General features: G+C 41.4%; 1 protein-coding gene across 7 annotated transcripts in view; it reads left to right on the top strand.

Moving 5' to 3' along the window:
- Positions 1 to 14651, top strand: part of PAK3 (p21 (RAC1) activated kinase 3) — a 200792-nt gene extending 186141 nt beyond the window's left edge. For all 7 annotated transcript variants that reach the window (XM_014580110.3, XM_014580109.3, XM_014580107.3 and 4 more), the window contains 6 exons: positions 3196 to 3308; positions 4443 to 4560; positions 5350 to 5449; positions 6348 to 6544; positions 13314 to 13451; positions 14377 to 14651. In XM_014580110.3, the coding sequence (XP_014435596.2) occupies positions 3196 to 3308; positions 4443 to 4560; positions 5350 to 5449; positions 6348 to 6544; positions 13314 to 13451; positions 14377 to 14466 (756 nt within the window). In that variant the 3' untranslated portion in view covers positions 14467 to 14651. The remainder of the gene's footprint in view (positions 1 to 3195; positions 3309 to 4442; positions 4561 to 5349; positions 5450 to 6347; positions 6545 to 13313; positions 13452 to 14376) is intronic.
- Positions 14652 to 16320: the final 1669 nt, after the last annotated feature.

The raw sequence follows: 16320 nt of genomic DNA, 5'->3' as shown, positions 1-16320 counted from the left end.
CAAGGAAACTCAAAATTAAAGATAAAGATCTGTCCTTAAAACATGCACTTATGCTTCATGTATCAATCACAGTGCAGGACACTATATTTTGATTACGTGTGACCTTGAAATAGCCAGTCACAGTTGGGGGTGCAGAAGAATGAATGAGGTCTTGAATGAAGAATGTCTTGACTTCGAACTTCCCAAGTTTTTGCTACTTTTCCTTTTCCTTTTCAAAGTTTTTGAAATTACATAAAATAATTTATAATGGCCAACATTTTCAAGATTAAGTGATGAGACACCCTGGAAAGCTATATTTAGACATCCTAATAAAAATGGCATTGTTTTCAGAAGTGCTGATCATCCAGAGCTGCTAGTCACTTCTCTCAGGATCAGACACAAAAACATTCATCTGACCATGTCACACATTTACAGTAATGGGATTTTCATAAGGGTTTCAGAACCCTGGAGATAATGGTTTAGAATAGATCATGTTTACCATGAAAACACATGTTTAAGCCCAGTCCTACAAACATTTACGCGCATGCTGAATTTAAGCACAGACATACTCCCATTGACTGACTGCCCGTGTGATTAAAGTTAAGCACATGTATAATTGCTAGGAGTATTGGGATCTTACACAGTTCTCGGGGGAGAGGGTCTGAGTGCAGCTCTTTGTTTGGATGCCCTACTGTTTCAGCTCACCTCTATACCTGGGAAGTATTTTCTTAACCAGGTCCAAAGAGGCCAACATAGAGCTGCAGTAGTGTCCATGAAAGGGCTGCTTCTCCCATGTTTGTTTGGCTGGATTTCATTCATTCCCCTTTCAAATCCTTTGTTTTTTGAGATGGAATGAATTTCACCTCTGGTGCATATTAGAGTCGGGACAGATAATGCCACATCATATAATGGTTGCCTGACATTTCTTGTCATATGACCCTGTTTTCAATTGTCAGAGATCTGCTGCAGGCTACTTTTTTTTCTTTTTCTTTTTTTTAAAGAAAATTCTTAGCCCAAACAGTTCAGCTCTCTCTGAGAAGCAGGTTATTGAAAACTACATTGTCTCAGTTTAAACATTCTGGCAAACTGAGAATCTCCTGCTGTGGAGCAGGCAATGGGAGGGAGGATGGCGGGAGGGAGAAAAGGAGACAGTTGCCGCAGGGCCTGCTGATTCAAAGGGGCCAGGAGCCCTTGCTCATTCAAATTGCCACCAGATCCCTGTGCAGTGTGCTCCGTGCATCTCTGAGGGCTGGGAGAGGGGGTGCACCATGCTCTGGGTAGTACTAAGGGCTAGCTACTCAAGCCCTGCCCCTTCCACCTGAGATCCTGTCCCAGGAGTACGGAACTGGGCCCCTTCTCTCCTTGCCTAAAGTCCCGTTCAGGCTGTTAGCTCCCCTGGGAGCAGGGATTTGAAATTGTGCCTATTGTGTCCCTATGATAATGGTTTGGCAGTGTTTGAAAATTTACAGCAAGTGCTCAGTTGAGATGTCTTAGATTTTTTGCAGCTAAATTACTCCAAATGCTGTCTACAGCTGGGGACTGAGTAGCACTTTCCTTGCAATTGCTGCTGTGTACTGGGCCCCAAATATTTAAGCAGGGAGATGATCACCACTCCCACACCTTTGCCACTGGATCCAGGCAGAGTGGAGGGGGGAAGAGTCAGAGGTGGTTGAGAGTTCGGAGTAGATTCAGGCAAGAAGACTGATAGATGGGGAGGAAAAGGAGAAAGAGGAAGTTGGGGCATGAGGCAAACTGACTGCCTGGGAAAAGAGATAGGGGACAAGCTTAGTAGAGCTGTAATTGTAAGAACTAAGGGTCACCAAATGAAATTAATAGGTAGCAGGTTTAAAACAAATAAAAGGACATTTTTCTTCACACAGTACACAGTCAGTTGTGGAACTCCTTGCCAGAGGATGTTGTGAAGACCAGGATTTTAACAGGGTTCAAAAAAGAGCTAGATAAATTAATGGAGGTTAGGTCCACCAGTGTCTATTAGCCAGGATGGGTAGGAATCGTGTCCCTAGTCTCTGTTTGTCAGGAGCTGGAAATGGGTGACAGGAGAGGGATCACTTGATGATTACCTGTTTCTTTTCACTTCCTCTGGGGCATCTGGTATTGGCCACTGTTGGAAAACAGGATACTAGGCTAGATGGACCTTTGGTCTTACCCAGTGTGGCCATTCTTATGTTCTTATGTAAGGAAGAACTAGGAGGTACTGGAGATGTCTGGACAAGGAGACTAGGAACAGAGGTGAGAGTGAAGAGTGGGCGTGGAATGGAGAGCTTAGATGAGGAGACTTGAACAGGTTGGTCAAGGAAAGTGGGACTGGAATAAGAAGTCTAATGAGTGGAGACTAGGCCAGCCCAGAATGGGCCTGGGATGAGTAAACAGGATGAGGAAGAAGAGACAGGCCTGGGTCAGAAACATGTTGCAGAGGTTATGGCAAAAGAGATAATACTTTGAGGTGGGGGGGGGGGGAGCATGGGCAGGTGAGTCTGCAGGTGTCTCTTCCCACCGCTTTCATTGGCTGGGGGTGGGGCGGGGTTTTACAGGTTTTTTAAAAAACCTAAATAATTGCACATGACATCATTAAAACAACATTATTCAGATTGCTAAGTCAAGCATTCAAGTCAGGAAATGCCAGAATTAAGTTGGCTTCTTTTACCTTAATAATGTTTTTTTTAATGTTGTTTTTTGTATTACATTCATACGTGCATTTTATATAATTTATGTAATGGGAATGTATAATCTTCCCTGTGGAGAACAGTTATTGAACTTGTTTTGTTCTTGTACAATTATTGCAAGATGATTTTGTATTGTATTCTAATCAAAGTACTGTACCAGAATCAGTAATTACTTGCAAAAATGAATGCAATGAATTGAGACCATTTTGGAATAAGAAAGGACTATAGCATGTTAATGATATTAAGAAACAGTAGACATTTTAAAAGCTATTTTATATACTTTGCAAAATAAGATGTAAGGCAGTGTACTCTGTAATTGGCATCCAAGTAGTGGATGAAATAGGGTAGATTTCAAAGTATAAAGCATAGTATTGCTGTGCTAGTTATGGATAATTAATGCCCAATAAAAGGGCAGTTTGGTATAGTTTTCAGCTGTTCTGAAGTGTATGGTTTCAAACACATTTATTTCTTTTACATTCTGGTCTGTTGCAATTTATACTATTAAACAGTATTTTTTTAAATGTCATTTTAGGTGGCCATAAAGCAAATGAATCTCCAGCAGCAGCCTAAAAAGGAACTAATTATTAATGAAATCCTTGTTATGAGGGAAAATAAGAACTCTAATATCGTTAACTATTTAGACAGGTAAGCTGTGTCAGTCATTAACTTTGAGCTTGGGTCAAAGATTTAGCCAATTTTTAAACTTTTGTGTGCAGTGACCTTTTGTGCACACAAAGCTGATCACTGAACATAAGGATCCATTTATACAAACATACAGAAAGTTATTCTTTATGTGCACCTGTGAAAGAGTCCTGCAAACTGTATAGACACAATTTTTGAAAATCTTGGCCAGCACAGGCCTTTACCGAAAACGGCTGTCAATAACTACATAAATCTGCGTGTTTTAGTAGTTGGACACATTCTTCCTATTTTTTAAAGTGGGCACTGGCAAACAGTGATAGAAACTCTGTCAACTGGTGCTTCCCAACTGGATACCATTCATGTGATTTCAGTGAAGACTAAATTTTAAAAGAATTGTTCATGTGTCAAAGCACTTCATAAACTTTTGCTTTGTCGGTTTTAAAACTGGTTTTGTATATCCATGGATGCTTCAAAAATGCACTGAAAAAAGTTCTTGCTTTGCTTCTGATGGGCTAAATGAAAAACATTCAGCTACAGCTTGATTGTGCTTTCTGCAGGCAGCACATGAAGGATTTCCTTTCCCCGTCTTTACATTATTCAAGGTTTTCAAACCATTAATCAAATTCCATCTTCGGCCCCCATCAGTGGATATCCTTATAGCTTTTGGTTATATTTCTATATGCATATTTCATAGTGAAACAAGTAATGTGAGACAGACTGGTTTAACATTCTTTAAAGTTTACATTTTCTCAACTGTATTTTTACTATCTAAAGCACACAATATATATAGTTAAAGTATTATTTATAATGCATTACCTTTTTTCATTTGCACTATACACATTCTTCACACGATGAACTGTTAATTGTACCTGAGAAATGACAAATAGACAAAGTCATCATTTGTCAAAACAGCTCTCTAAATCGGGGTGGGGAACCTAAGGGCCCCCCAGCTTTCCCCATGGAGCTAGAACACACAAAATCTACTAGCCTGGGTCCTCCTAGGTTCTTTTCTACGAAAGAAATATGGGGAGTGTCTTTTTCCTTCTCAGTTGGGGGCCATCCGTTTTTGTTTTTTCCTCACCCCAGGCCTAAATAGTTGTGCTTACTGATAATGGTGTCTTCATTTTCTTGTTTCAGCTACCTAGTAGGTGATGAACTTTGGGTAGTCATGGAATACTTGGCAGGAGGTTCTTTAACAGACGTTGTTACGGAGACCTGTATGGATGAAGGACAGATAGCAGCTGTCTGTAGGGAGGTAAGAGGTGCCAGGCATGGATGAGTATGCTGGGATAGTATAATGGTATGGGAAAAATGTAAGGGATCTCTTTTTAATATTAGAGTAGGAAGTGTATCTTAAAGGAGATCAGATCTATGCTCTGCTGCAAGATGCCACCCTTGTAATAAAGTTCAGTTATGATGGCACTTTTCACTGATTTGGTTATGCTTAGGTTTGCTTCTTTGAATGTATGGTAGTTCAGCAGTGCACCTTGTTCCTTGCCTTTTAAAAGGAAATAGTCTTGTGACAGAATGCAAAAACCTGCAAATAAAAACACATGCTTATTTGTTCAAGTATGAGAAATTACATCCAAAATTGAGGCATTTTTTGAAAAGTGACTAAAAATATTTTAAAGTCTGCTGTAAATTCTAACACTAAATTCTTTGGCATGGAGCATTCTGCCAATAGTGAGCCAATTCATGCTGAAATAACTTTTTTCTTTCTTTTCTGGCAAATAATGGTTTGTCATGTGGGACAGAGATAGCTACGTTCACTGTAGCAGCAATCATTCTGTCTGTGCTTCCAGGCTATAGTCTGTAACAATAATTGACATTTCCAATTCAAAACGCTAATGTGCCTTCATTTAGTAAATTATTATTCTAATAGCGATGAAACAGCAAGCTATTTCCCTTAACAGCACAATATTCTGCCACTGCTGACAATTCATATAGAAATTAAATCTTTTAAAGATATTTTTATGCCCCTCTCCCCCTATAATGACATCAGGCCATTAACTTTTACCTTTATGTTCCTTTTTTTTTTAATCAGTGCCTGCAAGCGCTGGATTTCTTGCATTCAAACCAAGTGATCCATAGAGACATCAAGAGTGACAACATTCTACTTGGGATGGATGGATCTGTCAAACTGAGTAGGTGTTTTTGTTCAGGTGGCATTATTCCCCCAGTGGTGGTTGTGGAATTGCTAACTGACTGTCAGTTATCAGAAGGAAGTGCTGGTACATTGGCCACTGCGGTCAAGGAGTGTTTCCTTTGAAAACAATTTTAACACCTCAGGGAAATCTCAAAACATAGGTAGGTGACTTAAAATTATTTGACTGTGTTCTTCTAGAGCCCAGACTTCTGATCTAAAACCCCGAAGGATATGTCATTTCTCACATAGCTATAGCATCAGACTTTGTTAAAAGAACATAAATGGTCCAATTCAATATTGGTTTGATTATATCCTGGTATGTAAGCAAAAGCAAGGTATCCAGCAGATACTCTGATGCATTCTTGTATGGAGAATGGGACGTTTGTATTGGTTTGCTTCATAGTTCAAGTTAGTGTTGTCAAAGTCAGACAGGACTCACAGATTTGGCAGACTGCTCTGTTTATTTCAGCAAAGCTTTGCTAAAATGCATGGAGAAAATGTGAGTACCCTACAAGGTTCAAACCCCTTGATTTTATACAGTCAAAAGGCCAAGTTAACAAGATCAAAGGGTGTGGCAAAACTTCACATTATTAGTGTGGTTAAGTATCTTCATTTCAATATTAAGCACACAGCAATCTCCTGGCTATATCTCCCTGATTATCTGGAATTGCTTCCTAAGACTTAATGTTTCTTTTCCTGTTAAACTCAGGCCCAAATTGGCTAGCACCTTGATCTGCATACCTACAATCAACATTAACATACTTTTCTTCTTCCTCTTAAAAAGACAAACAGAATTCCTTCAACTTATTCAGTTATTACAGCACAATTCATCTTTTTCTTACAGTATAATTCTTTCTACTTTCACAGTGTTAACAGTATTTTTTTCTTCTCGGCAGCTGATTTTGGGTTTTGTGCTCAGATCACCCCAGAGCAGAGCAAACGGAGCACAATGGTGGGGACTCCCTACTGGATGGCACCTGAAGTAGTAACAAGAAAAGCGTATGGCCCCAAAGTTGACATCTGGTCATTAGGGATCATGGCAATAGAAATGGTGGAAGGAGAACCCCCGTACCTTAATGAAAATCCTCTCAGGGTAAGGTGCATGTGGAATCATATACCACTGTTCTTCTATGCTGTCCTAATTTTAGATACAAAATCCTGTCTAAACCACACAAGCTAGGTGTGGTTTCAACAGTGTCATTGCAGCATACCGATATATTGTTTAAAGCACTGGTTTTCAAACTGGTTCCGGGCTACAAAAGCTTATATACCTCTAAAGGTACATAAAGGAGATAAGGGACATGGTGGTGTTCTCAATATGTCATTTTTTAATTCAGAGCTGTTTAAAAATGCTCGGTATGTCGACTTGTTTTCTTAAGTCTCCTTGTGCCGTATCTCTGATGGCAGAAATCTTTCTGATTCCAAGTTTCTCCAGCTGATAAACTCCTGTGAAAAGAATTTTGAACAGAACAAGGGGGAAAGGACGATTTTCCCAAACACAGACTACTGTATATTTGTTAAATAAATGAAATGTCTTACCTGCAATTACCTGTGAAATCTGTAATTACTAAATATTATTAAGTGCAATTTCAAAGTTATCCTTTAATACAAATATTGGTAGCAAACAATTGGGGCATTTATATTATGGAATAGTTTAAATTTTTGCCCTAAGAAGTGTCTTTATTCCCTAAATTAATCCATATGCATATTAAGATGAGTGACTAGCAAAGGAAATCTTACATAACTATATGCCTGAAAGATATGTGCCTGAATGAAATACACAGCTGAACACGGGTCTCCTGTCCCTGGGATGAATTCCTGGAGCCATAGAGCAGCCTACATTTACAGAAGATACAGCTTGTATCTCCTTTCCTGAATTCACCCATGGATTAACATTTCATAAGTAATTCCAGATTTTTAGAGAGAGACTATCAAAACAAAGCATGGCCTTTAGCTTTTCTCATGGGGGACACCTACACTGCAGCAAAAAGCCTGCAGCACCATCTCGGGGCCTGGGTTAGTTGACTCAGACTTGGGCATTGGACAGGGTTGCCGATTTTAGTTATATTTATTCCTGGAGATGTCATCCCATGACATAATCTTTAATTCAAGATTAATCTTAATTCCTGGAGACTTCAGAACAGTCCTGGAGGGCTGGCCAATCTCTGCAGTATGCATATCTGGGCTTTGGTTGTAGCCCCAGCTCTGAGACCCTCACCTCACATGGGGGCTCAGAGCCCAGGCTCCAACCCGAGCCCAATCATTACACTGCAGTTGGATAGCCCGGGTCCCTCAAGTCACCATTAGCTGACCCAGGCCAGCCTTGTCCATGCCATAAGAGTCTTATTGCAGTGTGGACATACTCCTAGGTTCTGGTCTGTAGTATCCAGACTGCAATCACCAGCTCAAGGCTATTGCCTCTGAGACTATGTCTACACAGCAGAGTTTTTGCGCAAAAATTCGTGGAGCGTCCACACCTCAAGCGCGTTTTTGCGCAAGAAAATGTACAGTGAATCGGCAGAAGAGAGGGGTTTTTGCAGTATAGGTATTCCTCTTTCTACAAGGAATAACTCCTTTTTGTGCAAGAGTTATTGTGGACGGGAAATAGGCTGGTTTTGCGCCAAAAAAACCCCTATCGAAAGAAGCACAGGTGCCCTGGTGGCCATTCTGTCAGAGCTTTCTTGCGCGAGAGTGTCCATGCAGTGTGGACGCTCTCTTGCGCAAAAAAGCTTCTTGTGCAAGAAGCCTGCAGTGTAGACATAGCCTGAAAGAATTAGTAGATGATCAAAAATAATGTTGGAGTAGAAAGTGTGCTGGTCATTGCCCTTAAGGAAAGGACCAGTGAGGATGAAGTGGCCCATGGGGCTTTAAACGAAGTTGATGTGGCCATTTTTGCAAAAGGCTCTCAATTCTTTTGGAAAGCCACAGGTTCGGGGTGTGGAGTGCAAGTGTGGGCTTTTCCTCCCTGCACGTGACAACCTGCACCTGCAGACTGCAGTGCATGGAGGTACTGTGTGGGAGGGGACATGGGTAGTGGATTTTTATAATTACACTAAATGGGAGACTTGCTTTCTAATGGGCACTTGTGCTATTGGTCTGGTGCTACAGCAGTGACCTCTGAGCAGAACCAGCCTGAGAGTCCTCATAAATTGATCTTCACAAGTGTGGGTATGACAGAGCTGTGCTCAGCTCCTTGGTAAGGAGAATGATTTCCTACCTTATTATCTTCCTCTGGGAACCCTTGCAAAACTGTAATGCCTTGGATTGCAGCTGATTTTGACCTGCTGGAATCTCCCTACCATATGACATCAGTGAGTGATTTGGATTCCTTTAGAAGCTGCTGATCAAAGATTGCAAAGTTAATTAGGCTTCTCCTCTCTGCTTGCATTCAGATTCTGCTATACCGCTGCCCATCCAGGTTAAGCAAAGGTTAATTTCCTGTTGAAGTTATGATTTGTTGGATCACTCTAATTCCCAGAAATAAGCTCTTCAGGGCATCCTCAGGGAAGGGTCCATGCTTCTGAAAACTGCTCCCAGGGGTGGTCTAGGGAGCTTCTAGGAATATACCTTTTTGGCCAGTTTTCCTGCAGGTTTATAGGTCATTGTAATGGCTGTGGTTAAGTGTTTGTCTGCGTTCAGGGAGTTCTGCAAAGCTTTAAACTGAAGGGTTGATATTTTATTACATGAATAATTGTTTTAATAATGTAAGGTGCCCAGGTGCTTAAAGTTGCTGGCATCAATATAAATGTATAAATAAATAATAAAGGCAGTTAAAGGTCGTTAATCATGGACGGAGTTAATAGCTGCCCAGATCCAAAAGCCTGTGTCATTTCCCAGATGCAAGGAAAGCACATTCCACGCTGGATTGATTACTTCCTTGTAGCCTTTGAATTACAAGTGTTCAGAGACAGTTTATGACACACGTGCCTTTCCTAGCCTCTGGAGATCCTAATTCACTTCCAGTTCACAAACACAGCCAGCAATAGTGTTACTCTCTTTTTACAGTGACTCACTGTGCCAGATATGCACTCAGGCCTGAAGATACAAACCTTAGTGCACAAAAATGCAATATACTTTGAAATCCATGTTGAGTCGTTTAAGCTTCTGTGAAACAAGCCCTTTTCTTCTTTTTACCTATGAATCGCCTGTTGTATTAATTTTAATAAAAAATTGCAACATATTTCTAGAGTACTTGGGCCTCTACAGTTCCCAGCCTGAGAGTCCTTATAAATTGATCTTAACACATGTGAGTATGACATGTGACATATATACTGGCTGTATCTAACTTTCCCGAATCTCAGCTATAACTATTTGCTGAATACTTCTTGTTTTTTTTTCTGTATGCCAAATGCTTACTGCCCCTTTGCAGTTCAGTTACTACCAACGAGAAATCTGTTCACTTCCTGCATACTGCCCCTGAAATGTTCAAAAGGTGCAATGTCTGGCTAAGGATGACTGTTCCTCATGACTCATGCATTATGACAAAATCAGCACAGTGAATCAGCTTCTAAAAGGGCTCCTGCATTTAACCAGCAGCTCCTATTTGACTTGGAATTGAAAATGGGGCAGATGCAACTCCAATAGATCAATACTAAGCCTACATCATACAGAAGGGAGACAGTAAGTTTGTCGAAACAGAAGGTCATTTGACATCTCAAATGTCTCCATCCTGATGGAGTCATTTAGGTGGTAAAAGCTGGAAAAGATCAATTCATCTATGAACTCAGCAGTCCTCAGACACAGTGGCACAGATCTAAACACTACGGCTGTGTCTACATTGGTGCGATCTTGCGCCAAAGCAGCTGCTCTTGCGCAAAAACTTGCTGCCTGTCTACATTGGCTGTGTGTTCTTGTGCAAGTAAGCTGACATTCTACTGTATGAAATCAGGGCTTCTTGCGCAAGAACTATGATGCTCCCACTCAGGAATAAGCCCTTTTGCGCAACTGTTCTTGCGCAAGAGGCCAGTGTAGACAGGCAACATGAATTTGTTGCGCAAGAAAGCCCTATAGTTAAAATGGCCATCAGAGCTTTCTTGCGCAAGAGAGCGTCTACACTGGCATGGATGCTCTTGCGCAAAAGCACATGCCAGTGTAGACGCTCTCTTGCACAACTACTTTAATGCAAGAACTCTTGCGCTAAAGAGTTTTTTCGCAAGATCATGCCAGTGTAGACGTAGCCTACCTGTTTAAATCCAGAGACATCAGTTATGTGCAATTACTCTGAATGGACAGTGGTGCAAATAAAACCTGAATCTGTCCTGATAGTCTGGGTACCCTCTAAGATCAAAGCTAATATCTGTTTGTAAGACAGACTGTTCTAACAGAAACAGATTTTTTTTTCCTGGGGATTTCCAGGCCTCTTCCTATTCTGAAAGTGTAAGTGCAAAAAGTTGGTAGGGTTCCATAGTTCCCTTTTATAACCCAGGTGTCTCCGATAGCCTTAGGCATCAGCTCCAGAAAGCAAATGCTGACCTAATGCTCTGCCTGAACTGGTTCCAGGTGGTCTTAAATGTGAGATAGCGTCCAATCAGTGGGGATACTATCTTTTGAAATAGCAAGTCACTATTTTGTTGTGCTTTTTGCATGTAGACACTCTATTTCGAAATAAGCTTTTCTGGAAGATCTGTTCTGGAAAAGCTTATTCCAAAAGAAGCTGGCAGTTTAGATGTAGCCTAAGCGTCTATGCTAAAATGTTTGCTCCCATTGATGTAACTTGCCTACCACCCTGACTTACAGGGGGGCTGACAGAATTTCCAGGCCCCTGGACAAGGTGAGGCAGGTCAAGCTCCATGCTCCTGGATGAGGTGGGTCCTCAGGCAGAAGGGATGGGGCTGGGCATCCAGCCCTCAGCATCACCCCGACCATACCACACTCCTCAGCCAGCACTTAGTGCCACCCAGAACATGCCTCCCCAGGCTCTGGTGGCAGTTTAAAGAATCTGAGGCTCCAGCCACTGCCACTGCTGCAGTAGCAGTCCCCTTTGAATTGTCAGGCCCCGTGGTAGTTGTCCCCTTTGCATCATCAGGTTTGCTGAATTAATAACTCCATGAGAGGTGTAGAATTAATATCAATGTAGCGAAGTCAACACAGTCTCCATGTAGACACTGTATTGCTTACATCAACTGTTCTTGACTTTGAGAAGTGGTCCCACAGTGCCCCGCAATAACATTTCAATCCAGGCAAACACATCTGACGAGGACACACGCCATCAACACAAGTTACAAAGTGTAGACGTACAACAACCATGTGATCACTGAGCTGGCTATATGCCAGCATAAATTTGGTTAACTTAATTTTATAGAAAAAAACAGCAAGCAAATGGTCTGGTAGCACTTTATAGACGAACAAAACATGTAGATGGTATCATGAGCTTTCGTGGGCACAGCCCACTTCTCCAGATGAAAAGAGTTATGACGAGGGGATAAGAAAACTCAAAATAAATAGGAAAAGGGAAGGGCGGGGGGAGAGAAAGTTTAGACATATTCTTATACTTTTGCAAAAACATCCAGCTATTTTGCTTAGCCAGCAGTTCCAAACTGCCCCCTTCTCGAGGGCAGAGACCCATTGTCACTTAGCTGACAAAACCTTCTGTTTACTGTCTAGAAACCTGTATCATCCCATTTTGCACTGTCATGTAGCCTTGTGCAACATATCAAAAATGTGGCTACACCAAGCACATTGAAATCAACATCAAACTAATGAACATTGGCCTATTGTGTGGATAGTATTAATGGTTTTTCTATTTAATTCTTTAAAACTTCAGTTTTTCCTGACACTGAATTTGTAAACTGCTACAAAATTTAGGTCCAGTGTGATGCCTGACATGCAGGTATCCATCTACTTTATGTACATGGCAAGTGTGCATGCATAGTGAACATATGATTGTATGCATATATTGAAAATCAAGTCCAAAATTTCCCTATTTTCCTCTCTGAATGTATAAACTGATGCACTACGGTTGAGTTATGATACAAAATCTCTGTGGTATACAGCTGTCCAGAATGAAGAGAAGTATCAACTGTATCATACTGTCTTATGTAAGCAGTGTTTAAGAATTGTTCCAAGTTCCTTTGTACATGTGTTTTAGGTGTGGTTGGTACTTTAAAGGCTGTGTCTAGACTGGCCAGTTTTTCCGGAAAATCAGCCGTTTTTCCGGAAAAACTTGCCAGCTGTCTACACTGGCCACTTGAATTTCCGCAAAAGCACTGACTTCCTACTGTAAGAAATCAGTGCTTCTTCCGGAAATACTATTCTGCTCCCGTTCAGGCAAAAGTCCCTTTTGTGCAAAGCGTTTGCGCGAAAGGTCCAGTGTATACAGCTCAGATTTGTTTTCCGCAAAAAAGCCCCGATTGTGAAAATGGCAATCGGGGCTTTTTTTGCGGAAAAGCACGTCTAGATTGGCATGGACGCTTTGCCACAAAAAGTGCTTTTGCGGAAAAGTGTCCGTGCCAATCAAGACGCTCTGTTCCGAAAATGCTTTTAACAGAAAACTTTTCTATTAAAAGCATTTCCGGAAAATCATGCCAATCTAGACGCAGCCTAAATGGTTTTCCAAAGTAGCTTTACCAGCAAAACCCTCCTGTTGCACTCACAACTTATGTCAGCAAAAATTGCTTTTGTTGGGGTAGCTTATTAGGTAAATGCAATGAGCTATGTGGACAAAAGCCCTTTATGTTGCTGTAACTGTTTCTACACTACAGCTTTTGCCAGCATAGAAATGTCACAAAATACCCCATCTGTAATGGACATTGCTTTGCCAGCAAAAGTTTCGAGTGTAAATTTGGCTTTAAACAGGAATACATATTAGAATTCGAGGACTCTGAAAGAAATAGATTAAATCCTCTGGTTTAATTTTTCTCTAGGCTTTGTATCTGATCGCTACTAATGGAACCCCAGAGCTTCAAAATCCTGAGAGACTTTCTGCTGTGTTCCGAGACTTTCTGAACCGCTGTCTGGAGATGGACGTAGACAGACGAGGGTCTGCCAAGGAGCTTTTGCAGGTAAAATGGGCACAGCTGTGGGAGGAGATGACAGCACAGCTGCAATGAGGTTTAACAGGTAGTTCAAAATAGGGCTTTATTTTGAATGGCCGTTTCACTGCTGTGTGTAGACGCGGGCAGTTAGTCCAGTCTTGTCAATTTCAAAAAAAAAAAAAAAAAAAGAAAGGGGCGCATGGCTGGGAAGATGCAAATCGAGTGTGGGATATTTAAATCCCGGGCTTGATTTGCAATTTCAGATGCCTACATTTGCAGTCCTATTTCAAATTAGGCTGCAAGTGTAGACATACCCTAAGAGGTGACGTTTGTATCCTCCAAATATGGAGCCCTACTAGCTATACAAGATGGTAGTGTGTAGTCTCATGTCATCATGTTATGTTATATTTCAGTCTTGCTACCTTTGACACTAGCAGTAGATATAATGTGAGTATTTTTCTTTCTCAGAACCAGGGAATGGCATTTGAATGGGGCAGGGGAAAGGGGACATAAAACAGGGCTGATTCTCATCTACTTACATGTTTGCAGTTAAAGACAAAATTCTTTTAAGTCAACCAAAGCTGAATCACAGGTGTAAATGAGATGAGAGTCTGGCCCCAGAGGAGAGAGGCCAATGTGTGCTCTCTGTCACCTACTACTCTGTAGTCTGAATTTTGCCTTAATAAAAAAGGCAACTGCTCTGAACCTGCACCTCAGTTCTTCTGAGTACAAGATTGGAGTGTAAAATGAGACTGAGTCAAACTTTTCCCCAAAGTCACTAGAATTGCACCAGAGATGAATTTGTCCTTCATGTGTTGACATGTTAAGCAGAATCATGTCCTTTTAAAATGAGAGTCTAAATATGGTGCAAGCACAACAAAAAAACTGCTTGAAAGTGAGCTTTGAAAGGAAAATAACAAATATGTTTTCTTTCTGTTTTTGTTTTTAATAGCATCCATTTTTAAAATTAGCCAAGCCTCTCTCCAGCCTGACTCCTCTAATCATTGCAGCAAAGGAAGCAATTAAGAACAGCAGCCGCTAGCATTGTGGGCTGGCTTTACCCCCGGCCAGCTACCTCCAGAGCAGGACTGAACAAAACTCTGTAAAACCTCAATTCTTGTGCTGCAGGACAGGCAGACATAAGGACAAATAGTCACAGTCATGATGGAGGCCAGCTGCTTTCCAGCTCTTTGAGGACTAGAAACCTATCATGTGTCTTCTTCCTGCTCTCTGATTCCTTAACTTATTTCTGATATCGAACGGGGTCCAAAACTGAGCCGCAAGGCCAGAAATCACCTTGCTGTCTCAGCCATTTCGAAGGTCAAAGAAACTCAGTAGTAAGACTCCCAGTGGCCATCCTATGCATTCACCTTTAAAGGATTGGTTGGTTCTTAAAGATTCACAATCACTTTTCTGAGTTTTTCGGTTTGGTTTGGAATTGAAGAAGGGTCCTCCTGCGCTGAGAAACTTCCTCTAGGCTGGATACAACCCACTTGCTAATATTGGCCCATTCATGGTTCCATTAGATGGTAAGAATGAAAGTGAAATTGCTTTTCCAACCTAAAATAAATCAAGCGCCAAGCAGGAAGAGAATCCCGTTGAGCTACACACTTTCAGCTGTGAGAGTTTGGGTCCTTGGCAGTTGGATTTGGTGAGGGTCTGGTAATCAGAAAAGCAAGAAGGCCACCACGTTTGTTCAGAAAGGGTTTGTGTGATATGAAGCTGTAATAAAAATGGACTGGTTTTGCCAGGTGCTGGCTCATTCCTCCAGAGTGCTCAACAAGCAGCTTCCCCAGCAGAGACAGAAGGACACTCCCAGTGAAGGGACTTGAGGATGCTCAGCCCCCTTGCCAGAGAGAGGCACTTGGTGCCCCATGGAATAATACTAGTTCATAGCATGAGACCCGAACCAATAGTAGGATGAAAACTGGTATCTGCTCCATCCATGCCAATGCAGCCCTATTTAAACTGGATTTGCACAGGAGTATTGGAGGGGCAGAATTCAGCCCACTGATTCTGGGAATTGAGTTTGTCCATCCCCATAGCCAAGCTGTACCTGCTGGAAAAGGCATCTGTAAAACTCCCAATCAATCAGACAGCCCAGTCCTCTAAATTATTACTCGGGTGAGTGTCCCTTAGTCATGTGAATAGTCCTATTGAAAATGTTAGCAGCTACTCAAGAAAGTAAGAGTTTGAATGATTTAGTTTTACATGAGTATGGCTGCCAACGCAGCAAAAGACTGTGGAGGAAAAGTATTTATTTAAACAAGGGGTTTTGTATAGTGCTAGGTGAAGGGAGGGAAAGGTAAATGCAGAATTGAATACATAAATACAGCCGCTCCCCGAGTTACGAACAAGTTATGGACCAACACTTGGTCCGTAACTCGAAGTGTTCGTAACTCGGATCCCATAAAGTTACATGGTGACCGCGCTGTTCTTAAGCACGGATTGCCGTTCATAACTCAGATCCGCATTTACGACTGCTTTGGGTGTAAGTGCGGATGGTTGTAAGTGGAGGTGGTCATAACTCGGGGAGCAGCTGTACTCTAGACCAGTGTTTCTCAACCTTTTTTTATAAAATACCCCTTTAAAAAAAAGTTAAATACCCCCAGGACCTACAGTTTTCAGACACACAATTTTTTTTTCTACCATTGCAACACATTTGTATAAACAACTTAATCATAGCTGTGTGGGTGTAAAAAGTAAAAAAATAATAAAACTGTAAAACTTTAAAAAAAATCAGTTTTCTCCAAATTTCAATTGTGTTGACGTACCCCCCCGGACTTCTCTCAAGTACCCCAAAGGGTATTCCTACCACTGGTTGAGAAACACTGCTCTAGACCATAAACAGGGTCAGCCTTCAACTCTCCCCTCAAACATGTACCAACCTCCCCTT

The sequence above is a fragment of the Pelodiscus sinensis genome, chromosome 13 (genome assembly GCF_049634645.1).
Source record: "Pelodiscus sinensis isolate JC-2024 chromosome 13, ASM4963464v1, whole genome shotgun sequence".
NCBI lineage: Eukaryota > Metazoa > Chordata > Testudines > Trionychidae > Pelodiscus > Pelodiscus sinensis.
This window is presented reverse-complemented; position numbering and strand designations above follow the sequence as displayed.